The sequence below is a fragment of the Pristiophorus japonicus genome, chromosome 1 (genome assembly GCF_044704955.1).
Source record: "Pristiophorus japonicus isolate sPriJap1 chromosome 1, sPriJap1.hap1, whole genome shotgun sequence".
Taxonomy (NCBI): Eukaryota; Metazoa; Chordata; class Chondrichthyes; family Pristiophoridae; genus Pristiophorus; species Pristiophorus japonicus.
In genome coordinates, this window is record NC_091977.1 from 398,485,742 (window position 1) to 398,511,553 (window position 25,812).

At 42.7% G+C, this 25,812-nt stretch overlaps 1 protein-coding gene across 6 annotated transcripts in view; it reads right to left on the minus strand.

Moving 5' to 3' along the window:
• Positions 1–25,812, minus strand: part of sgk3 (serum/glucocorticoid regulated kinase family member 3) — a 174,674-nt gene that overhangs the window by 37,039 nt on the left and 111,823 nt on the right. For 5 of the 6 annotated variants that reach the window (XR_011595581.1, XM_070891430.1, XM_070891410.1 and 2 more), the window contains 7 exons: positions 12,875–12,950; positions 11,634–11,721; positions 11,451–11,500; positions 11,184–11,241; positions 10,954–11,037; positions 10,725–10,856; positions 3,481–3,593 (listed from right to left, as the gene is read on the minus strand). Coding sequence is in view for 5 of the 6 variants with exons in the window: in XM_070891430.1 (XP_070747531.1) it covers positions 3,481–3,593; positions 10,725–10,856; positions 10,954–11,037; positions 11,184–11,241; positions 11,451–11,500; positions 11,634–11,721; positions 12,875–12,950 (601 nt within the window). In the remaining variant the exon portion in view is untranslated. Of the gene's footprint in view, positions 1–3,480; positions 3,594–10,724; positions 10,857–10,953; positions 11,038–11,183; positions 11,242–11,450; positions 11,501–11,633; positions 11,722–11,943; positions 12,110–12,874; positions 12,951–25,812 lie in introns of those variants that run through there. The other variant, XM_070891435.1, reaches the window with a different exon arrangement.

The window sequence follows — 25,812 nt, forward strand, 5'->3', positions numbered from 1 at the left end:
GATAGCACAGGGTCCTGGCTGGTCCAGGTCCTGATCTGGCAAGCAGCGACGGGTGACCCCTTGCTCTCAAAAGCATCCATGACCAGAAGTAAGTCTACGGGCTGCGCCATTTCCACCCCGGTAGTGGGCATTGGTAGCCGACTGAGGGCATCAGCACACTTCTCCGTGCCTGGTCTGTGGCGGATAACATAGTCATAGGCGGACAATGTTAGTGCCCATCTTTGGATGCGGGATGAAGCATTGGTGATTATACCTTTGCTTTCTGAAAACAGCGAAATGAGCGGTTTGTGGTCGGTTTCAAGCTCAAACCGAAGTCCAAATAGGTATTGGTGCATTTTCTTAACCCCATATACACATGTCAACGCCTCTTTCTCGACCATACTGTAGGTTCTTTCAGCCTTAGACAGACTTCTAGACGCGTATGCAACCGGTTGCCCGATACATTGGTTTGCTGTAACACACAGCTGACCCAGTACAAAGATGCATCACAAGCTAGCACTAATCGTTTACATGGGCCATACAGTACAAGTAACTTCTTAGAACAAAGTAGGTTGCTGGCCTTCTCAAAGGCTGTCCCTCGAGACTTACCCCAAACCCAGTAGTCACCCTTTAGTAGCAACATGTGCAACGGTTCCAGCAAAGTGCTTAACTATTTTGCTAACTTTCTACCCGGGTTGAGGAGTCCCAGGAACGAACGCAGCTCCATCACATTCTGTGGTCTGGGTGCATTCTTGATGGCCTCCGTCTGAGTCCGTGGGTCTGATGCCGTCTGCCGCAATCTTTCTCCCCAAAAATCCGACTTCTGACGCCAGGAAAACACACTTGGAGCGTTTCACCCGAGTCCCACTCTAGTCTCCGATGCAAGTCGACTTAGAACCTCTTCCAGGTTGTGCAGGTGTTCGGTGGTGTCGCGACCGGTGATCAGGATTTCGTCTTGAAACACAACGGTGCGTGGAACTGATTTCAGCAGACTCTCCATGTTCCTCTGGAAGATGGCAGCAGCCGAGCGAATCCCAAAACGGCACCTGTGATATATAAACAAACAGTCCTTTGTGCTTGTTGATGCACGTCAATCTTTTCGAAGATTCAACCAGCTGTTGTGTCATGTAGGAGGAGGTTAGGTCCAACTTGGTGAACAACTCCCCCCCGCTAATGTTGCGAACAGGTCATCCGCCTTGGGTAGCGGGTACTGGTCTTGCAACGAGACTCGGTTGACCATTGGCTTGTAGTCTTCGCAGATTCTGACCGTGCCACCGCTTTTCAACACCGGAACAATCGGACTGGCCCACTCGTTGAACTCGACTGGCGATATGATTCCCTCTCGTTGAAGTCTGTCCAGTTCGATCTCGACTTTCTCCCTCATCATATATAGAACCACTCGAGCCTTGTGATGAATGGGCCTTGCATCGGGACTAGATGGATCTGCACCTTGGTGCCTGTGAAGTTGCCAATGCCTAGTTCAAATTGTGACGGAAACTTGCTCAGCACTTGGGCGCACGAGGCATCATCTACTGAAGATAGTGCTTTGATGTCATCCCAGTTCCATCGAATCTTTCCCAGCCAGCTTCTGCCGAATAGCGTTGGGCCATCGCCTGGTACAATCCACAGTGATAAATCAGGCACAGCTCCATCGTACGATACCTTAATTGCCGCACTGCCAATGACTGGTATGAGCTCTTTGGTGTAGGTGCGCAGCTTTGTCTTGATCGGGCTCAGTTTGGGCCTTTGTGCCCCACAGTTTCTCAAAAGCCTTCTGGCTCATAATTGACTGACTCGCCCCCGTATCCAACTCCATTCATACTGGAATGCTGTCCAATTTGACTTTCAGCATGATAGGAGGGCTCTTGGTGGCGAAGGTGTGTACCCCATACACTTCTTCCTCAGGTTGAGTTGCCTCTCGTTTGTTCTGCGTGATCCGCGCCGGATCGATCATCCTCTGCCGACTCTGCCACGTGGTGAGTCGCAGCACTCTTGCACATTCGCTGGAGGTGCCCCATTGTTTCGCAGCTTTTGCACATGTAGTGCTTGAATCGACATTGATGGGCTCGATGATTAATCCCGCAGCGCCAACCCCGCATTCATGCCCGATGATGGACTCGGGAGTCATCCTAGGTCTTGCAGCTGCAGACATGTAGGCCCTGCCATATGCAGTTCTGCCTGCTAGCGACGTTATTTTATGCACAGTACTTGCCGGTGAGCTTTGATGCTGGGAAGATGTGTGTCTGGTATTATCGCTCATGGATATGAATGCCTGGGCTGTGATGGCCTTGCTCAGGTCTAGGGATTTGGCGGACAGCAACTTGCGAAGAATGGTCTCGTGGCCGATGCCAAGCACAAAAAAGTCCCGCAGCATTTGCCCCAAAAATCCAGCAAATTCGCAAGTTCCCACAAGTCATCTCAGATCGGCGACATAACTCGCCACTCCTGGCCCTTGGAGCGTGTAGAAGCGATACCTGGCCATTAAGACGCTCTCCTTCGGCTTGAAGTGGTTCCGAACCAACGTACACAACTCTGTATATGTCTTCTCCGCTGGTTTCTCCGGTTCTAGCAGATTCTTGATGAGGCTGTATATTGTGGACCCACAGAGGAGAATCGTCCTGCGCTTGATCGCTTTATCGTCGCCATCCAACTCGTTGGCCACGAAGTATTGGTCGAGACGCTCAACGAAGGCTTCCCAATCATCACCTTCTATAAATCTCTCTAAAATACCAATGGCAGCCATGACCGCATGAAAGTTCGTATTCTGTTACTCGTCGCCAATTGTTAAGTATGGAAGAACTCCACAAGACTGAGTACTGTGAGCTAAAACTGATGTGACCCTAGTCTCTTTAATACAACTCCAGAGTGCCTAAGCAGCATGGCAGACACCTTTTATATTCCCTTGCGCAAGGTGTGCAGGTGACTCTTGGGCCTCCAACAGTTGCGCCTCTGGTGGCAAGTCTTACACAGTTATAATGTTTACATACATAACAATTACCATGGCCGAGACCCACACCTCAATATCCTGGGGGTCACCATTGATCACAAACACAACTGGACTAGCCACATAAAGGCCATGGCTGCTAGTGAAGTTCAGAGGTTGGATCACCTCTTGACTGCCCAAAGCCTCTCCACCACCTACAAGGCACAAGTCAGTAGTATGCTGGCATAGTCTCCACTTGCCTTCGGTGCATTTCCAAAAAAAGCACTGCTACCATTATCAAAAGAATAAGGTAGTGTAAAGTCAAATGTGTACTTGTTTGCATTCCTGTTTTTGAAAGCATGCAGAATGTGGTTAGATTAAACTACTTAGCTTTCCCTCCTCCTCTACTCCACTTGCTGGCCATTGCTCTATAGCATTGTGGTTTGAAATATCAACACACACCCATTAACTCAATGCTCAACTGTTGAAAATTATATTGCACAATATGAAGATAGTACTGAAGATGCATATATTTATAATGCACTGTAATGATTTACATTATTTTCAGAAAAGGTTACCTGTAAACAATGTTGAGTGAATGCAAGTATCCCAGTGCACTGGCCATTTCTGCAGCATAAAATCTGGCTCTGTCTTCTGGGAAGCATCGCTCCCGTTGTAAATGGAAAAACAACTGAAAATAGTTTAGGATAAGTACATTAACTCACAATGATCAAATACTAGAGATTTTACATGTTACCCATGAACTATGAGAAATAGTTCCATTTTGTGTGTTTGTCAATATTATAGGCTGCCCTTTTTAAACAGACAAGATTAATTATGGTTAATATGGGGATGGGGCGATTTCCTGTGTACATTTGGTATAGTGAAATTGTAACAACGTGCTTTATATAGCGCCTTTACTGTAGTACAATGTCCCAAGGTGCTCTACGAATGTAATCAGACAAAAATTGACAGAGCCAAAGGAGGAGATATTAACACAACTGACTAAAAGAGGTAGGTTTCAAATAGCGTCTTCACGTAGGTGAGAGAGGTAGAGAGGTGAAGAGCTTTAGGAAGAGAATGCCCGAGGTTCGGGGCTGGAAAAGCTGAAGGCACAGCCACCAAATGGTATGGCGAAGGAAGTGAGGGATGCATTAGAGGCCAAAGTTGTAGGAACAGAGTTCTCAGAGTTGCAGGAGGTTACAAAGATAGGGAGACGCAAGACTATGGAGGGATTTAAACAGAAGGATGAAAATGTTAAATTCAAGGCATTGATGAACTGAAAACAGACATAGGTCAGCAAGCAAAGAGGTAATGGGTGAACGGGTCTTGGTGCAAGTTAGTATGTCAGTGATGCCAACCTCACCGTCTCATAAATCAAGAAATAAACCCTTAAAAATCAAGAGACTGGGTATAAAAATCATGAGTTGCTTTTTTTTCCCCAAATATAAACTAATATAGATTGACAATTGGTTTATAAACCTTATTAGTGGCTTATTTAATTTTGAACAGGTCACAGCTCTGTAAAAACATATATTACTGAATCAGAAAACGCTTTACAAAAAACCTTCTAAAAAGTCTCCCTGTTGTCACCATGTTGCTATGTATCTCAGTTTAAGCTTACAATGACAGTTATTGGGATGACCTCAGCTGGAGTGTTGCACATTTAGCAATTTCCAGTAGCTGTTGGGAAGGTTTCAGTTCATAGAAAGAGCTTTTATTAAAATCTGAAGATATAGAAATGGCAGTGCTTTAGTAAGTATGGACTGTACAAAAGTATTAGCACAAATCCACATTCACGGACCAAAAAAGGAGGAAGTTCTTCCATTTCAACATCTTCAGATATCTTTAGTCATCTAATCACCCTTAGATATGGATGGTAAATTTCCAGACAATTTTCTCATGGAACTGTGGTGAAAAGGAGTAAAGATTTGTCTGATACCCTTTGGCTAATATTCCTTATGTGGCTTATGAATTATCCAGCTGCAGCTTTATTAAAGTATCCTCTCCATAGATGCCTCTGGATTAATATTCAGTATTACAAGCGATATCTAAGCATATGATTATAGGGCTGAACAGTTTCCTGTTGAATCTGGAAACATGAAGGCCGGAATTTTGTCTACCTTGGCGGGTCCGGTGCGGGTGGTGGCTGTGGTGACTGTGGTGGGTTGCGACACCGCAGCTGGCTCCATCCCACAGCTGAAAACGAACTTGCGTTAATAGGGCCTATTAAGCCCGCCCAACATGTTATCCGGCCCAATTAAATGGAGCAGGTCTGGTGACGTAATTCATAACTCATTTTCAACAGGGATCTTTAAAGGGACTATGGCCACATTAAATTTCACTTTTAATCTAACAGTGCTGTCAATGTATTAGAGTGCTGCAACCATTGACAATGACTGCATAGAGGCAGAAGGCTGAACCGAGGTTCTACGATTACTCCCTCCATATGCTTATGGAGGGTGTCCGAGCACGCAGAGAGCTACTCTTCCCTTCCTTTGGGCGGAGGAGACCTCCCCAGGAGACCAAAATAGCCTGGTTGCAGATTGCAGAGGACGTCATAAGCAGGGATGTGTTCAGGAGGACCTGGGTACAGAGCCACAAATGTTTAGAGCATTAGAGCAGGAAACGTTAGTGCAAAGCCACACACAACTTCACCCTGCTGTGCCTCTCATCATATCCCCATCACCGTGCCTTCCATGCTCCTGTATATTCTTACTCACACCAACATATCTTGCACCTCCATCCATCCCTCTCTATCTACAATATCAAATCCCCATCTCACTAGCCAACCCTCACACTCACCCGCATCCTAGTGCAATCATATCAACTAACTACATACAAGGGCACTTGGATGTTTTAGCCAATGTTTATGTAAAGTTTCTGCTAACGTGGTGTCAAACATTGAAACCTTTATTTTCAACACTTTGCGTTCTTGGACAGATTTGAGTGCACCTTTGGAAGTGGCATAGTGAGTTGCAGTGAATGGTGAGACATAAGGTATCCCCCACAATGGTGATGAATGTGAAAGGAATGGCTGGGGCATTGTAGGGATGCTTTATGGTGTTGGTGTGGAGTGGTGCCAACCTGGTGCATCATGCGGCAAGGATATAGGTGTACAGTGTAAAGTTAACTAAATCTGGCCATCCTTGACCTCCTGGGCAATGTAGTCAAGTGCTGATACATTCAGTTCTGTGATTGCGGAGCAGGTTGGTGGTGTTACTGTTGTTGGCCCTGGGGCTCAACATGGTCCGATTCAGAGGACCAAGGTGAGGCAGTATAAATGGCACGCATGCTGATGGAATAGATGGCAGGTGAAGTATAGATGACAGAAACACAGAAACATAGAAAATAGGTGCAGGAGTAGGCCATTTGGCCCCTCGAGCCTGCACCACCATTCAATAAGATCATGGCTGATCATTCACCTCAGTACCCCTTTCCTGCTTTCTCTCCATACCCCTTGATCCCTTTAGCTGTAAGGGCCATATCTAACTCCCCCTTGAATATATCCAATGAACTAGCATCAACAACTCTCTGCGGTAAGGAATTCCACAGATTAACAACTCTCGGAGTGAAGAAGTTTCTCCTCATCTCAGTCCAAAATGGCTTACCCCTTATCCTAAGACTGTGTCCCCTGTTTCTGGACTTCCCCAACATCGGGAACATTCTTCCTGCATCTAACTTGTCCAGTCCCGTCAGAATTTTATATGTTTCTATGAGATCCCCTCATCCTTCTAAACTCCAGTGAATATCCCAATTGATCCAGTCTCTCCTCATATGTCAGTCCTGCCATCCCGGGAATCAGTCTGGTGAAACTTCGCTGCACTCACTCAATACCAAGAACGTCGTTCCTCAGATTAGGAGAACAAAACTGAACACAATATTCCAGGTGAGGCCTCACCAAGGCCCTGTACAACTGCAGTAAGACCTCCCTGCTCCTATATTCAAATCTCCTAGCTATGAAGGTCAACATACCTCTTGCCTTCTTCACCGCCTGCTGTACCTGCATGCCAACTTTCAGTGACTGATGTACCATGACACCCAGGTCTCGTTGCACCTCCCCTTTTCCTAATCTGCCGCCATTCAGATAATATTCTGCCTTCGTGTTTTTGTCACCAAAGTGAATAACCTCAAATTTATCCACATTATACTGCATCTGCCATGCATTTGCCCACTCACCTAACCTGTCCAAGTCACCCTGCAGCCTCTTAGCGTCCACCTCACACCACCACCCAGCTTAGTGTCATCTGCAAACTTGGAGATATTTCACTCAATTCCTTCATCTAAATCATTAATGTATATTGCAAATAGCTGGGGTCCCAGCACTGAGCCCTGCGGCACCCCACTAGTCACTGCCTGCCATTCTGAAAAGGACCCGTTTATCCCGACTCTCTGCTTCCTGTCAGCCAACCAGTTCTCTATCCACATCAGTACATTACCCCCAATACCATGTGCTTTAATTTTGCACACTAATCTCTTGTGTGGGACCTTGTCAAAAGCCTTTTGAAAGTCCAAATACACCACATCCATTGGTTCTCCCTTGTCCACTCTACTAGTTACATCCTCAAAAAATTCCAGAAGATTTGTCAAGCATGATTTCCCTTTCATAAATCCATGCTGACTTGGACCGATCCTGTCACTGCTTTCCAAATGCGCTGCTATTTCATCTTTAATAATTGATTCCAACATTGTCCCCACTACTGATGTCAGGCTAACTGGTCTATAATTACCCGTTTTCTCTCCCTCTTTTTTTAAAAAAGTGGTGTTACATTAGCTACCCTCCAGTCCACAGGAACTAATCCAGAGTCGATAGACTGTTGGAAAATGATCACCAATGCATCCACTATTTCTAAGGCCACTTCCTTAAGTACTCAGGGATATAGACCATCAGGCCCCGGGGATTTATCGGCCTTCAATCCCATCAATTTCCCTATCACAATTTTCCGCCTAATAAGGATTTCCTTCAGTTCCTCCTTCTCACTAGACCCTCGGTCCCCTAGTATTTCCGGAAATTTATTTGTGTCTTCCTTCGTGAAGACAGAACCAAAGTATTTGTTCAACTGGTCTGCCATTTCTTTGTTCCCCATTATAAATTCACCTGATTCTGACTGCAAGGGACCTACGTTTGTCTTCACTAATCCTTTTCTCTTCACATATCTATAGAAGCTTTTGCAGTCAGTTTTTATGTTCCCAGCAAGCTTCCTCTCATACTCTATTTCCCCCCCCCTCCTAATTAAACTCTTTTTCTTCCTCTGCTGAATTCTAAATTTCTCCTAGTCCTTGGGTTTGCTGCTTTTTCTGGTCAATTTATATGCCTCTTCCTTGGATTTAACACTATCCTTAATTTCCCTTGTTAGCCACGATTGAGCCACTTTCCCAGTTTTATTTTTACTCCAGATAGGGATGTACAATTGTTGAAGTTCATCCCTGTGATCTTTAAATGTTTGCCATTGCCTATCCGCCGTCAACCCTTTAAGTTTCATTCGCCTGTCTATTCTAGCCAATTCACGTCTCATACCATCCAAGTTACCTTTCTTTAAGTTCAGGACCCTAGTCTCTGAATTAACTGTGTCACTCTCCATTTTAATAAATAATTTTACCATATTGTCACTCTTACCCAAGGGGCCTCGCACAAGATTGCTAATTGGTCCTTTCTCATTACACATCACCCAGTCTAGGATGGCCAGCCCTCTAGTTGGTTCTTCGACATATTGGTCTCGAAAACCATCCCTAATACATTACAGGAAATCGTCCTCCACCGTATTGCTACCAGTTTGTTTAGTCCAATCTATATGTAGATTAAAGCCGACCATGCGAACTACTGTACCTTTATTGCATGCATCCCTAATTTCTTGTTTGATGCTGTCCCCAACCTCACTACTACTGTTTGGTGGTCTGTACACAACTCGCACTAGCATTTTCTGCCCTTTGGTATTCCGCAGCTCCACTCATACAGATTCCACATCATCCAAGCTAATGTCCTTCCTTACTATTGCATTAATTTCCTCTTTAACCAGCAACGCTACCCCACCTGTTCTTCCTGGTGAGAGTTCTTCCAGTGAGGTGAGACTGGATGGAGACTTTGCTGGAAAGACTTGCAGACTGCAGAACCTGTGCTGGAATTGGACTGGGCAACAACTTCTGCCTGAGGAAAATGATCATCTGTCATGTGGGAGCTTTTACTGTACATTTGATGCTGTCAAGTAATCAATTGGAGCAATGACCATGGAACTCCCACCTCAGGTTGACAGACGTGTTTCCCGAGCAGCGTGGTTCTCGTGCAGTTAAATTTAAAAATAAGTTAAAAAAACATATTAAGGGTCTGACAACTCACTGTTAATAACCTCAATTGGGTGCCTGTCACTTGGGTAGGGTCTGCGATGGCAGACGCGCCTGAGGGAATGGCGCGTAGGAGCGGGATGACAGCGGGTTCCCCAAAGTGTTAGATCTTGGGAAGAGAAAGAAAGGGGGGGGGGGGGGGGAAGGGGTGGTGCGGGGAGGAAGCATATTTAATAATTTAAATATTTTGGCCTCATTTTTTGGTCCGTGAATCTGGATTTATGCTAACATTTTTGTACAATCTACACTTATTCAAGCAGGGCACTGACATTTCAATATCTTTAGAGTTCATTAGCAGACACAATCAATTGATTATGTTTCATGACCTATTCTTGCTGTATAAACTGTCAGATTTCTGATATTAGCGGCAAGCACTGCACCCCATCGAGACCATGCACTTCCATCAGTGAAGAGTCACTATGTCTGCAACAACCCAACATGAAGTAACCCTGTTCCTACCGGGAACGCTTGACTTGCTCTCAACTTCACAGCTGCCAACCCCATCACAACACAACATAGGCTCCAGAACAGGCAGCACAGGGAAAGGGAGTTAAGTAATTGACGGCTTAAATACACAAACATCGGGCAACCACAGGCTCTGCACTTACACGAATCACTGAGTCCCAACAGCAGGGAGCGTTAAGTAGGTGGCATTGCTGTCCCCCTCCCAGCCCGTGAGGCTGAGGCCTTGTCCTTTCCCGACCCGACCCCTCACCAACCTTTGCCCCCGGACAGGAAGCGTATTTGGCAGCACTGACATCACAAGGTGAGCACAATCAGCTTTGTGAGGGGAGAAAAAGAAATGCGAGATTTGACAGTTCTATCGCTTTTTTAAAAAAATCATGAGTGAAGGTTGATTAACTTCGAAATCGCAGCTCTTGCGATAAATTCGCGAGAGTTGGCATGTCTGGGATATGGACAGCAGAATTTTATGAGCTTAAATTTTTGGAGGGTAGAAGATCGGAGGGTAGCCTTAGATCATAGTGTGGTTGCCTATGGGAATTAACGTTTGTGTTTGGGGTGAAAAGGCCTCGGGTAAGAGTTTGAAATTTAAGAGCGAGCTTTAGGTCAAAAATGTTGGTGGGGAAACGGAGGAGGTAATGAACGGAGGCTAGCTGCTTCTTCACGGGAGAGTGGACAATTTATAGGGCATCACTTGTATGCTTTTGCGCACCTTTGAAAGTAACACTGGTAGAGGACTTGGAACAGATTACCTGTGCTAATGGTACACACCACAATCAATGGAAGGGGAAAGAAAATGTAAAATAGAAAAATCATTATAAGTGGGAAGCATTATATTATATTATATAGTTATCAAATGTAGCTACTTAGTAGTTCTATATTTGTCTGTAACTCGCTTTTCATTTCAGCATTAGTGACAATGAAGTGTTAAACATACTGAAATCTGTTTGTTGGTGGGCAAAGAAAATCACAATTCAATGCTACCTGTTTGTAGCTGTCTACCAGTTTAAATAATACTAACCTCTCCACCGTTAATAAAATCCAGGACAAAGTAGAGCTTGTCTATGGTTTGGAACGAATAATGAAGCCCAACCAGGAAGGGATGTTTCGCATTTTTCAGCAACACATTACGCTCAGCCATAATGTGCCTTTGCTGCATTAAGAAAATATTTTAACAATTTAAATACACACACAAAACAAAAAACTACCAACCAAAAAAATGTGGCAATAAATGAAATTTCTAATATTACCTCTTTCTTCTTTAGGATTACTTTCTTATGCAAGACTTTGATTGCGTAAAATTTCCCATCAGTTTTATGTTTCGCAAGTAGAACCTAACAAAAATAGTTTTATAATTACGATCCATAAGGGCCATCTCTTATTGGACAAACACTGTGGCACATGAACCTCTGAAATGTTGAAGCAAAAGCAGCTGATGTATCAGCAGAAGCAAGAAAAAGTTGAATATTTAAAATCTTACCTTGCCAAAGCTTCCTTTGCCAATTAGCTTCAAGAAAGCAAAGTCTGTTGGCTTAGCCCTGAAATAAATAGCCCCCCACAAAAGTCAAAAATCTGTAAGTTAAGCAATGTGGGGTTAAAATACACAAAGCATCAAATTATAATGCTATGCAATATAAAATGTGACAACTTACCAGATAACGCAGTTATTTTTAATGGCAAGATGATCTAAGTTTTTATTACAAGGAAAAAAAATTAAAATAAATAACTAAAGCTATAAAGTACTCACTGTGGATTTCCTGAGGCACCAAGATAAATGCTTTCAGAGGTAGAATGTTGCTGTAGAAATAAAAATGATCTTAGATCTCTGTGGCGCAGGCATGGCAATAAATTGTATCATGACAGAAAACTGTCAGTATCTGAGGTAGTAAGTACATTTTAAAACTAAAAAACTCTTCTGTATGTACAGTACCATATGACCAGGCTTTTCATCTTCATCTTCTGATGGATCTGATTGATTCTTTGGGTTGTCCATTTGAAGAAATGCTCGAACATCAAGGCTAAATAAAAATAAATAAGAGTAACTTTTTTCCAATGGTAGTTTGCTTTCGATATTCTAAAGAAATGGAAAAAAAAACTAAAAAGTTAAAATGCACAAAACCATGTGAACACACCACAGGAAGTTTCAAATGAGAGCTCAACTAGCTCTTGGCCTGCATCTTATAAAAAGGTAAGCAATTTAACAGTTAACATTAACATGGTCCTGGACAGGTTTCAATCACCTGAAAGGGTTGGAGAGTAATTTTCTCAATTTCTTCCTCAGTTTTGGTCCGGGGTTATTTTTTCTGGATTTTTGTCTCTCAGGAGACTGCATAGCTGCTGAGGAGCTCCAAGCATCGTGAATGTGGGGCAGGCTTGATGGACCAGCTGGTCTTTGCCTGCCCGTCATTTTCATACATTCATAAGGCATTTCTAAATACACACTCTGTAGCAATGCATTTAAAAAAAACTATTGAATTAATTGCAAGATGATACTAAATGTTAGGAGTTATACCAAATTTGAGCATTTGTACTATCTTTTGAGTACAGCAATTCCAGCGCACTGAAATCCAACTTTATTTCCCATTTATGCCCTCCAATAGAAATTATACTGTACACCTTCCACTAGAGCGTGGCAATAAACCTCTATAGCTAGCTATAAGAATATAACTTTTTCAAATGAGAGATTAATTTTAATGTGAGGATTGTCAAAACCACACTATCTCACATGGATGTGGTTAAACAGTAGAATCCATTCTTTTCTCATTACAATAAGAAATCTAGAATTAGATGTTGAAAACATAAAAGCAATATGCCTGCTTTCCCTTGCCCGGGCCTCTTGGACTTTTAGAGTTCCACTGCCTGCAGGCCATCCCAACCTGGATCCGACCATTCTTCGATTCAACAAGTTGGAAAACCAAAATGCTGCAAAATCTTATTTTTTTTTTAGCAACAACCATCCTGCAACCTTGAAGAACACAAAGTAGAAGGTACAGAAATAGCATTTAAGAAATAGCAATTATAAAAACGCACGTGGTTATTTAGCTGGATTTAATTAGGAAAGCTTCTTTAGCTGCAGGGTAGCAATGCATGTTTAATGCATTCAACTGCGCCAAGAAGCCAATTAAAATGAACATGGTCGCCATTTTATGGAAGTAATGAGATGAAACTTACTGTTCACTTAATGACGAGTTTGATACTAGTTTCTGAATGAATTCATTCAATCCGGCTCTTCTTTGCTTAATAAAAGCTGTTAAGAAAAGAGTACAAAAAGTTGAAAGAATTCTTTTCCTTCCACTCATGATGGAATTTGGGTAAACACTACATAACTCTTATACTATTAATTAGAAACCTACAAAGCATTTTCCAAGCAATATTAATCTGTTTGAGATTCACTCAATTAACTATTACAGCAGGCCCAGACATGGATTGCAGCATATTAGCTATACTGAGACAGCAACACACAAAAGCGTGGAAGTGAACTTGAGATGCACATGTGCCCTCCAGATGGCTTCAGTGATTTCACTTATAAAATATTTAAGACGCAAATTTACCATTCTATCTCCACATACAAAGCCGCTGTATGTAGCGGTTGAAGAACTTCAAATAAAGAGTGAAGAACACTTTATTGAAAGCAGGCAATGCAACATGTTCTTCCTCATTCATTTAGTTCCCATGTATAGGAACTTTGCATGTGGAAGGTGAACTGCAAAGTGTAAAACCATACCAAAACTAGGTAATCTGAAGGCACTTTTATACTTATGCTGGGACAGCAGTGCTCAACTAGAGACCCCAAACAAAATGCAGTTCTCCTCATTTTATTTTAGTAGTCTCCACTAATTCCATTTGGGCCTGCTGAAGGGACAATAGGAAGCAGCCATGCATTTTCTGCACTCAATAATCGCTTTTGGACGCCAAGAAAAGTTAGATCCTGGACACCGTCAGGCATGAAGATTGCTTCTATATTAGCGTACAATTTGTATTGGAGGTACAGTGAAACCCATAAATTACAGACACCTAAGGGACTGGCATCAGGTGTCTATTTTGGCAGGTGTCCTCATTTTCAAAATAATCATTGGATGTACCGATAGTTGCTGCAGAAAGGATTTAGGCCCCGATACCGGAAGGGACAATATTCAAGCCCCGATACCAGCAGAGATAGCGGCTACAAGGGGGGGGATTGAAGCCCCGATACCGGTAGAGATAAAAAAGGAATCCAGTAACAATCCATCAGTCATCATGATCTTCAGTCTCAGATACAGTATGTACTTTCATAGAATGTTGCAGCCATTTGGCCCATTTTACCTGTGCCGAGTCTTTGGTAGAGGTATCCAGTTAGTCCCACACCCCTGCTCTTTCCCCATATCCCTGCAAATGTTTTCCCTTCAAGTATTCGTCCAATTCCCTTTTGAATGTTACTATTGAATCTGTTTCCACCACCCTATAAGGCAATGAATTCCAGATCACAACAACTCGCTGTGCAAAAAAAATTTGCCAATCACTTTAAATCTGTGTCCTTTGGTTAATGACCCTTCTGCCACTGAAGCAGTTTCTCCTGATTTGCTCTATCAAAACCGGTCATGATTTTGAACACCTCTATCAAATCTCCCCTTAACCTTCACCACTCTAAGGAGAGAAACCCCAGCTTCTCCAGACTGTCCACATAACTGAAGACCCTCATCTATGATTAATTCTAAGAAATCTCTTCCAAGGCCTTGACAATCCTTCCTAAAATGTGATGCCCAGAATTCAACACAATACACAGTCTAACCAGTGTTCTTTAAAGGTTTAGCATAACTTCCTTGCTTTTGTACTCTATGCCTCTATTAATAAAGCCAAAGATCCCATATGCTTTTTTTTAAAAAAAAAACAGCCTTCTCAGCTTGTCTTGTCATATTCATAGATTTGTGTACATAGACCCCTAAGGCTCTCTGTTCCTGCACATCCTTTAAAATTGTATAATTTTGCCTCTCCTCATTCTGCCTATCAAAATGTATCACTTCACACTTCTGTTAAATTTCATCTACCATGTGTCTGCCCATTTCACCAGTCTGTTACGATCCTCTTCATTGTTTACTACATTTCTAAGTTCCAGGTTATCTTCAAACTTTGAAATTATGCCTATATATCCAAGTCCAGATCATTAATATATTTATCAAGAAGAGCAGTGGTCCCAATACCGACCCCTGGGGAACACCACTGTATACTTCCCTCCAGTTTGAAAAACAACCGTTCACCACTACTCTCTGCTTTCTGTCCCTTCGCTGATTTTGTATCCACACTGCCACTGTCCCTTTAATCCCATGGACTTCAATTTTGCAGTACTTTATGTGGTATGTTGTCAAACACCATTTGAAAGTTTATATACACAACATCAACTGCACTACCCTCATCAACCCACTCCATTAGTTCATCAAAGAAATATGAATATTTTAAAGCATGACGTCAGGCTGTGTCCTGTGTTTAAAGGTATAAAAAAGAGCTTGGTACATGAAGGCTGTCCGTAATTTGCGAGTGTCTGTGGATTCAGAGTGCCTATTTTTACCTTTTAGTAATGCAAGCTATTTGGGACTGTCAATAAATGTCTGTTTTATGGGAGTGTCCGTTTATACAGGTTTCACAGTAACACACTCATACTTTATAAGGCATTTCATTGAACACTAACATTATTCCATGGATTCAAGTGTAATTTCACTGAACCACTTTGTCTTCAGTCAGAAAGCCCCATTCACAAGATCAGAATACAATTGCAGATGTGGTATCCATCCGACCTATTTTAGTTCATCCATCAATAACTCTCAAGTCCTTCACTGCAGTATCCAACTGTTTCTTCCTTGGTTTTTGCATCTACTCCTCTATCTAGAAGTCCATTCTATGTATTGCTGAAACTTTACAGGAAGAAGAACTTCCCGATATCAATCCTAAATATACCTTTTACTAGTTTGAAGCCGTGTCCCCTTGCATTACTCTCTGAATTTACCTTTTGCACACCATTTATACCACTGTAAAATCATTTCTTAAATGCCCCCTTTCTCGGCTGAAAAGCCCAAGGCCTAGAAGTTCGAAGTGTTCGTGCTAGCCGTTAAGGTTTCTTTTGGGGGGAAAAAAAAAATGCCAGTCGTCTCACTTCCGCCCGCTGCCGGCAGACGCTATTTTTGGCAGGTCGGCAGTGCTACTGTTGCCTGCGCTCACCGAAAGTATCATAATTAGTCAGAGCGTGATGTCGATCGGCATGCAATGCCCACTTATCCATTTTGGATATCGCTGCTCCTCTTGCCGCCCTCTCCAAAGCATGCCTGTGTGTGCAGCTGCTAAAAGCGCTTCAGTACCATTAACAGCCATGAGGATGCTTCAAGTGACAAATGTAAGGTAGCCAGAAAGTAAAGATAGAATTATCTCCACGTTTATATTAAAGCTTGATAGCTAACCCATGAGATTTGTCGGTAAAATGTACAATTTTCTTTTTCAGTTGTTTACTTATTTGAAACTGTCCTGTCTGAGATTTTTTTTAAAAATTAATTCATGGGATGTGGGCGGCGCCGGTAACGGCAGCATTTATTGTCCATGCCTAATTGCTCTCGAGAAGGTGGTGGTGGTGGTGAGCCGCCTGCTTGAATACAACCGAGTGGCTTGCTAGGTTCCATATGCACTGGCAGTTAAGAGTCAACCACATTGCTGTGGGTCTGGAGTCATATATCGGCCAGGACAGGTAAGGACGGCAGATTTCCTTCCCTAAAGGACATTAGTGAACCAGAAGGGTTTTTACGACAATCCGATAGTTTCATGGTCGCCATTACTGATGCTAGCTTTTTATTCCAGATTTATTTAATTGAATTTAAATTCCAGTTATCGTGGTGGGATTTGAACTCATGTCTCCAGATCATTAGTGCAGCCTCTGGATTACTGATCCATTAACATAACCACTATGTTACCGTACCTATGTAATACTGAATGTATAACAAATGGGAAGATGCAGTATATTGCAAGTGATTGCTTCTGAGTGACTAGAAGAATAAGCTCGAGGTTTGGATTAGGAATCACCTATGGATGTTCAGTGTTTCACTCTCCGAAATTTGAAGTGTGAATTCAAATTCTTTAAGTTATCAGATGAGTACTCTGTCCGTACCATGCAATAGTAGAAAACCCTCAGCTGCCAGACTCTCCTAAGGCAGTGATTAAAGTGACCTCAGAATATTAATGAACTTATGACTATGGTATAACAGTTTTAAAAACTACAAAATGCTGGATTTGATCATTCCTGTGCTATATCTTTTTCTTCCTGCTTCATGAAAATTAAAAGAAGCATTTAAAAGAGAGCTTTGCTTAGTCCCTATTCCTTTAAAATGGGATGTGTGGGTAAAGTGATAGGGGAGAGTCCTTGAAAACATTAAATGGGCCATCTTGGCTCAATGTCAAAAAAAAAATGAACTGTTGTCCCTTTCAACAACACCGAATGTTGCATGCCTTCTTCAGCGCAATGAGAGGTACAGACTTCCGATAATTAATTTGCCCTGTTGTACACCCACACCCTCACCTTTCTCCTCCGATCCCATAAACTCCGAAGTACGATCAAACCACAGACTTCCCATAAATGCATAAACAGGTTGCCAAACCGTTTTTCCATCTATAGAATTTTAGCGAGCCGGAGCCGATTTAAAAGATGACTTCCATAGACAGGTTCTGGAACTTTGCTTGTGTCAATTTGATGCACTTTAAACAAGAGGGAGCTTTTTCCACAAAAGCTGAATGCAATGCTGTAACATTGATTGGTGAGCGGGTGGCAGGTAAATTGTTGTAACAAATATGGCAACTATTCTGTACATGGCCTACAGGATCACTCGTTTCTTCCTCATTCTCCTTGCATGCAAGCAGGACACAGACATGTGGTCACCTGCTAAGATTTGCACCGGAAAGAGCCCATTACAACACAAATTCTCCACACCGTTGATGTTAATTAAAAGGCAGGACCAGCCTTGTGTGTCTTTTCTGTAGTGTTTCTGACACTAGAATGTTTTTCGTGACCTGGACACAGCACTCCAGGTGTGGACTAATCAGAGAACTATATGGTTTGATCACTACTTCCCGACTTGTATTCTACTTTTTTGGCTACATAGTTTCATTGGCTTTGTTGTTCTGCATTGGCTGGACATGTTGGGCATCAAATTTACTAAGGCTCCCAAGTCTCTTTTGACTTCATCCCTAGCTATTTCAACAGCATTCATGGAGTTTGTCTGGCCCATTTTTCCTTCCAATGTGCAGCACTTTATACTTGCCTGAATAAAATTTCACCTACTCGGTTTCTCTCTCCACAGATGCTGCCTGACTTGCTGGGTATTTCCAGTCTTTCATGCCTTCTCAGAGGCCTTCTTCTACCATCCAAAGCCTTGCAAGTGTCCAGCAGCACTCACTGCACACAAACAACTTTTTAAATGTATTGCAACAAACCACTACTTCAATAAAATATTTTTAAAAAGCCCAAAATCTGAAATCCAAACTTACCTGAAAGATGGGTGCGTCTCTTTAAGAAGCACTGACAGCATCTCTGCAGTGCTGCTACACGCACGTTCTTCTATAAGTGATTTTGAGTGGGCATTATGGTGTGCAGCAATGTTGAAAATCACAGTCATGTGTTAAATCAGACGTTGCACATCGATTGACGTCACGATCTGCTCATTTGAATTTGAGGCGCTAGCACTGGCAACAGCAGCGCTTTGGACCTCACCAAAATGGCGGTCACCGAGTCCCGTGTCGGAAGCGAGGCAGCCGCCATTTTTTGCAGAAATACGGCACTAGTAGTTGGTGGTAAGATAGGGAATTTCTAGGTCTCAATGTCCTTCTAAATGTCACCTTGGTTCAATTATAGCACTCAGACTCAGCAGGTTGTGGGCTTCAAACGCCACTCTAGGTAAATGAGTGCATAATTAGTACAGTACAGACGGAGTGTTTCATTGTCAGATGTGCAATCTTTTGGATCAGATAGTAAATCAAGATGCCATTTGCCTGTTCAAGTGTAACATTTGCTATCATCCAGTACTCAGCGCAATTCCCATTGCCAAAGATTTTGGAAAATCATAGTTAGTGTCTGCATTTCTTCTCTGATCTTCAGTATTCTGGGACATATACCATTAAGGATATTAACTTTAATAATCCTTTTAAATAATTATCTCCTTGCCACAGTCTCAAGTACTCCTACAGTTTCACCTTCAAAAAAAGTGATGCAAAATACCTATGAAACAATTATGCCATTTCTTCACTTTCAATACAAGATGGCTCCTTTGTCTCCAAGTGGTCCCACCTCTTTATTGATTATCTTTTTACATACATGTTTGAGATTCTTTGCAGGTTGGGCTCCAATGAAGTTATTGGGACGTGACTGCAATTTTAGCCCAAGGGTTGCATGGAGAAGCTGTCATGGCTTCCCCGTCAGGCCAAATGGTGGTGAGTAGCTGGGGCCAGAAGAGGCCCAGAAAAAGATTTGAACATAAGCAATTTGGAAATGCGTTCTGAAGCGAAAAAGGAGTTCGCTTTTTAGGATAGCCCATGTCGAACTGTGATTCCACAAGCAGACAACTAATACAAGAGACAGAAGTGGTTTCTTTTAGAGAACAAACAATAGGCAATCCATGAGTAAAGTTTACAGGAACATATCTAGTATCTTGGCGTTGACAAACTTGAGAGTTAATTTAAACTTTTGGCAGGAGTTCACTAGGCAGTGTATGAGGCAGATGGCAATCCATCTGGCCCTCCACATTGTTGGGCCCGGGAGATTTTAAACTCGTGAAAGGGGCTGTACAAATGCAAGTTCCTTCTTTCATATTGTCACTAAAACATCAAGGCCCCGAAATTGCCTACCTAATGGGGCGGTAACAGCAGCAAGCAAGAGTTCATGCGCCAGGCGCGGAAGTCCCGCCCCGGGACCTATATTCGGGTTACCGCCCCAGAGAGCAAGTGGAGCAAAATATTGCGAGGTGCAGAGGCTCCGAAGGTTGCAGCGCCATGCAGTGGGATGCATAGAACTGCTGCGTAGACAGGGCCCTCCCCTTCATTAAGGGGGAGGACCAAGCCTCTGACTCTGTGGGCAGGAATAGGAGCCATCCCTGGACCACCGGGGAGCGGGTTGCTGTGGCAACAGCCCGGCACACAAACAGAGTGCCGGGCTGCAAACGATCGAGAAGCAAGGCGGCCACGATAGATAAGTTGGCCATTTTATCAGAGATTCCACATCACACCTTTAATTAACACCCTGCGAGCGGCCTACAGCCTGGTACGTGTCCGGTGAAGCTGTTGCGGGCGTTGCACCCGACAGCTTCAGGGGGCACCAGCGAATTTTCACTCCGGAGCGAAAATGGGTTGCTGCGTACAGTGATGAAGTTACCATCAGCGGCGCAGCGGAGTGGGCGCTACCGGTTACTGCCGCCGCGGAATTTCATGGAGTCGGTAGTGGCAGCGGGCTCGGGCAAAAAGTCATTTGCACCCAGGCACCAACGGGAGGGGCAATCGCCCCCAATTTCTCCCCCTAAATTCCTTCTTTATTTAACTCTATTCTGACAGACTTGCTCTGTACACCATCAATAAAAACTTTCCATTCTATGATTGTAATTGAGTGCCTTTAATTGATAAGGCTACTTACTGATCCTCCCTTTTCTCCTATGTTACCTCTCTTGAAAATTTTAAAACAGGGAATATTTAGGAAGTAGTTTTGTGTTTTTGAAATGAAGATGGGTTAGGAATTCCCAAACTTCACATAGGACCCTTAGTTAGCAACAGGCAGAAGAGACTTTCATGCCAGTAGTCTAAGCTGGATTCAAACATAGGGCCAGAGATGCAAGGTCACTCTTTAGCCAAATGCAAAACGGTTTTGATTACTGACCTTTAGGAATCTATTTCCAATGAACTATTACAATTTAGTTTTTCAAATATATGCCACCTGTTTTCTTCCAAATTCCAAAAATTCTTTGAAGAGGTAAGAGAGAGAGTAGACAAGGGTCATGCAATAGATGCAAATTATCTAGATTTCCAAAAGGCCTATAATAATGTGCCACATAATAGACTGAATAAGGTCAGAGAATGCAGTGTCAGGGGACAAGCAGAATGGATAGCGAGCTGGCTGCAAGACAGAAAGCAGAGACTAGGGATAAAAGGTAGCTATTCAGAGTGGCAGAAGGTGAGAAGTGAGGTCCTACAAGGATCAGTGCTGGTACAACTGCTGTTCATGATGTATATTAACGATTTAGACTTTGAAATCAGAAACACAATTTCTAAATTTGCAGATGACACCAATTTTGGGGGGTGGGGGGGGGTGATATTTAAGGAGGACTGCAACAAATTACAAGACATTCATAAACTTGCAGAATGAGCATGTAATTGGCAAATGAATTTCAACACAGGTAAGTGGGAGGTATTGTATTTTGGTAGGAAAAGAAGACAGTCACATATTACTTGGAAGATAAGAATCTAATGGGGTAGAGGATCAAAGGGATCTGAGAGTATAAATACACAAATCACTAAAAGTAGCGATGCAGGTTAAAAAAAGCAAAGAAAGCATCAGGGTTTATTTCCCAGGGATAGAATTAAAAAGTAGAGAGGTTATGCTAAACTTGTATCGAACCTTGGTTAGACCATACTTGAAGTACTGTGTACAGTTCTGGGGGTCACCCTATTATAACAACATAACATAAGAAATAGGAGCAGGAGTAGGCCATACGGCCCCTCGAGCCTGCTCCGCCATTCAATAAGATCATGGCTGATCTGATCATGGACTCAGCTGCACTTCCCTGCCCGCTCCCCATAACCCCTTATCCTCTTATCGTTTAAGAAACTGTCTATTTCTGTCTTAAATGTATTCAATGTCCCAGCTTTCACAGTTCTCTGAGGCAGCGAATTCCACAGATTTACAACCCTCAGAAGAAATTTCTCCTCATCTCAGTCTTAAATGGGTGGCCCCTTATTCTAAGATTATGCCCTCTAGTTCTAGTCCTAAAAAAGGATATAGAGGCACTGAAGAGGGTGCACAAAAGATTTATAAGGATGATACCAGAACTACGAGGTTATACCAGCGTGCAGTTTTGGTTTCCATATTTACCAAAGGATATACTTGCTTTGGAGGGAGTTCAGAGAAGGTTCACTAGGTTGATTCCGGGGTTGAGGAGGTTGACTTACGAGGAAAGGTTGAGTAGATTGGGCCTCTACTCATTGGAATTCAGAAGAATGAGAGGTGATCTTATCGAAACATATAAGATTATGAGGGGGGCTTGACAAGGTGGATGTAGAGAGGATGTTTCCACTGATGGGGGAGACCAAAACTAGAGGGCATGATCTTAGAATAAGGGGCTGCCCATTTAAAGCAGAGATGAGAAGGAATTTCTTCTCTCAGGAGGGTTGTAAATCTGTGGCATTCGCTACCTCAGAGAACTGTGGAAGCTGGGACATTGAATAAATTTAAGACAGAAATAGACAGTTTCTTAAACGATAAGAGAATAAGGGGTTATGGGGAGCGGGCAGGGAAGTGCAGCTGAGTCCATGATCAGATCAGCCATGATCTTATTGAATGGCGGAGCAGGCTCGAGGGGCCGTATGGCCTACTCCTGTTCCTATTTCTTATGTTGTTATGTTCTTATACCCATCAGGAAAAGATGAACAGGCTGGGTCTCTCTTCTCTTGAAAAGATAAGGCTGAGGGGCAACCTAATAGAGGTCTTTAAAATTATGAAAGGTTTTGATAAAGCAGACACAGAAAAGTGTTTCTACCTGTGGGGAAGAACAAAACTAGAGGCCATCAATACAAGATAGTCACCAAGAAATCAAATAGGGATTCAGAAGAAACATCTTTACTCAGAGGTGAGAATGTGGTACTCACTACCACATGAAGTACTTAAGGCGAAGAGTATAGATGCATTTAGGGAAGGCTAGATAAGCATATGCTGGAGAAGGGAATAGAGGATTATGCCGATAAGAGTTAGATGAGGAAAGATGGGAGGAGGCTCGAGTGGAGCATAAATGGTGGCATGGACTGGTTGGGCCAAATGGCCCATTTCTGTGCCATATATTCTATGTAATTCTATATAAAATGAAGGTCATCCAAGTGGTAGAAACACAACTATAATAAAAATTCTTCCACTTTTAAAAAATTTCTTATGGTATCATTATTGGTAACATAAAATAGCTGCTTTTTATTCTTCACTGGAACTATATTTCTGCATGCAAATCACTGTGCTCCAAAACAATACATTGTCATAGTAGAATTCAAGATAGAAACCATTCTGATCACAGCAGGGTGAGCAGTTAAGATTTGTTCTCAAGTTGTGCTACAGGGCTGCAAATTCTTTCCTGTTGTCAAAATGCATGCTCCTCGAAAAATAAAGCTATTGGTTTGTGCATTACAATCACTAATTCTAAATCGCATTATATAATTATAATATATTAGATAAGAGTTAAAAGCTAAATATTTTAATACTATCTTCACAAAATAGCTAAAATTATACAATCACACACAGATAGAACTTACAAATATTCACGGTAGAAGACACTAAAAACATCCCAATAATAGATAATCAAGGGGATATAGGGAGGGAGGAACTTAAAACAATCACTAAAGAAAAAGTACTCAGTAAAATAATGGGACTAAAGGTGGACAAGTCCCCTGGACTTGATGGCCTGCATCCTAGGGTCTTAAAAGAAGCTGCAGAGATAGTGGATTGCATTGGTTGCAATCTACCAAAGTTCCCTGGATTCTGGAGAGGTCCCAGCAGATTGGAAAACCACAAATGTAACGCCCCTATTTAAAAAAGGAGGTAGACAGAAAGCAGGAAACTACAGACCAGTTAGCCTCTCGAGCCTGCTCCACCATTCAAATAAGAGCATGGCTGATCTGATCATGTTCACAGCTCCATTTCCCTGCCCACTCCCCATAGTCGTTGGAAAATGCTGGAGTCCATTATTAAGGAAGCAGTAGCAGGACATTTGGAAAAGCATAATACAGTCAAACAGAGTCAGCATGGCTTTATGAAAGAGAAATCATGTTTGATAAATTTGCTGGAGTTCTTTGAGGATGTAACGAACAGGGTGAATAGGGGGGAACCAAGGGATGTGGTGCATTTGGATTTCCAGAAGGCATTCGATAAGGTGCCACATAAAAGGTTACTGCACAAGATAAAAGCTCACAGGGTTGCATGGATAGAGGATTGGCTAACTAACAGAAAACAGAGAGTGGGGATAAATGGATCATTTTCCGGTGGGCAAACAGTGACTAATGGGATGCCACAGGGATCGGTGCTGGGATCTCAACTATTTACAATCTATATTAGTGAATTGGATGAAGGGACCGAGTGTAATGTAGCCAGGTTTGCTGATGGTACAAAGATGGGTAGGAAAGTAAGTTGTGAGGAAATAAGAAATAGGAACAGGAGTAAGCCATTTGGCCCCTCAAGCCTGCTCCACCATTCAATAAGAGCATGGCTGATCTGATCATGTTCTCAGCTCCATTTCCCTGCTCGCTCCCCACAACCCTTTACTCTCTTATTGTTCAAAAATCTGTCTATCTCCGCCTTAAATATATTCAATGACCCAGCCTCCATAGCTCTCTGGGGCAGAAAATTCCACAGGTTTACAACCCTCAGAAGAAATTTCTCCTCATCTCAGTTTTAAATGGGCGGCTCCTTATTCTAAGACTATGTCCCCTAGTTTTAGTTTCCCCTATGAGTGGAAATATCCTCTTTGCATCCACCCTATCGAGCCCCCTCATTATCTTATAAGTTTCAATAAGATCACACCTCATTCTTCTGAACTCCAATGAGTATAGGCCCAACCTATCCCCATAAGTCAACCTCCTCATCTCTGGACTCAACCTAGTGAACCTTCTCTGAACAGTCTCCAATGCAAGTATATCCTTCCTTAAATACGGAGACCAAAACTGTATGCAGTACTCCAGGTATGGCCTCACCAATATCCTGTACAGTTATAGCGGGGCTTCTCTGCTTTTATACTCGATCCCCCTTACAATAAAGGCCAACATTCTCTTTGCCTTCCTGATTACTTGCTGTATCTGCATTCTAACTTTTTGTGTTTCATGCACAAAGACCCCCAGCTTTCTCTGTACTGCAGCACTTTGCAATTTTTCCCCATTTAAATTATAATTTGCATTTCTATTTTTTCTGCCAAGGTGGATAACCTCACATTTTCCCACATTATACTCCATCTGCCAAAATTTTGCCCATTCACTTAGCCTGTCTATATCCCTTTGCAGATTTTGTGTCCCCTCCTCACAATTTGCTTTCTCCACCCATCTTTGTATCATCAGCAAACTTGGCTACATTACACTCAGTCCCATCATCCAAGTCATTAATATAGATTGTAAATAGTTGAGGACCCAGCACCAATCCCTGCAGCACCCCACTGGTAACTGTTCGCTGACCGAAAAATGACCCAGTTATCCCGACTCTCTGTTTTCTGTTAGTTAGCCATGCTAATATATTACCTCCAACCCCGTGAGCTTTTATTTTGTGCAGTAACCTCTTATGTGGCTTATCGAATGCCTTCTGGAAATCCAAATACACCACATCTACTGGTCCTCCCTCATCCACCCTGCTCGTTACATCCTCAAAGAACTCTAGCAAATTTGTCAAACATGATCTCCCTTTTATAAAACCATGCTGACTCTGCTTGACTGCATTATGTTTTTCCAAATGTCCTGCTACTGCTTCCTTAATAATGGACTCCAGTATTTTCCCAATGGCAGATGCAGGCAGTGACGAGCGGAGTACCGCAGGGCTCAGTGCTGGGACCCCAGCTCTTTACAATATACATTAACGATTTAGATGAAGAAATTGAGTGTAATATTTCTAAGTTTGTGGATGACACTAAACTGGGTGGCGGTGTGAGCTATGAGGAGGATGCTAAGAGGCTGCAGGGTGACTTGGACAGGTTAGTTGAGTGGGCAAATGCATGGCAGATGCAGTATAATGTGGATAAATGTGAGGTTTTCCATTTTGGGGGCAAAAACACGAAGGCAGATTATTATCTGGATGGCGGAAGATTAGGAAAAGGGGAGGGGCAACGAGACCTGGGTGTCATGGTTCATCAATCACTGAAAGTGGGCATGCAGGTACAGCAGGCGGT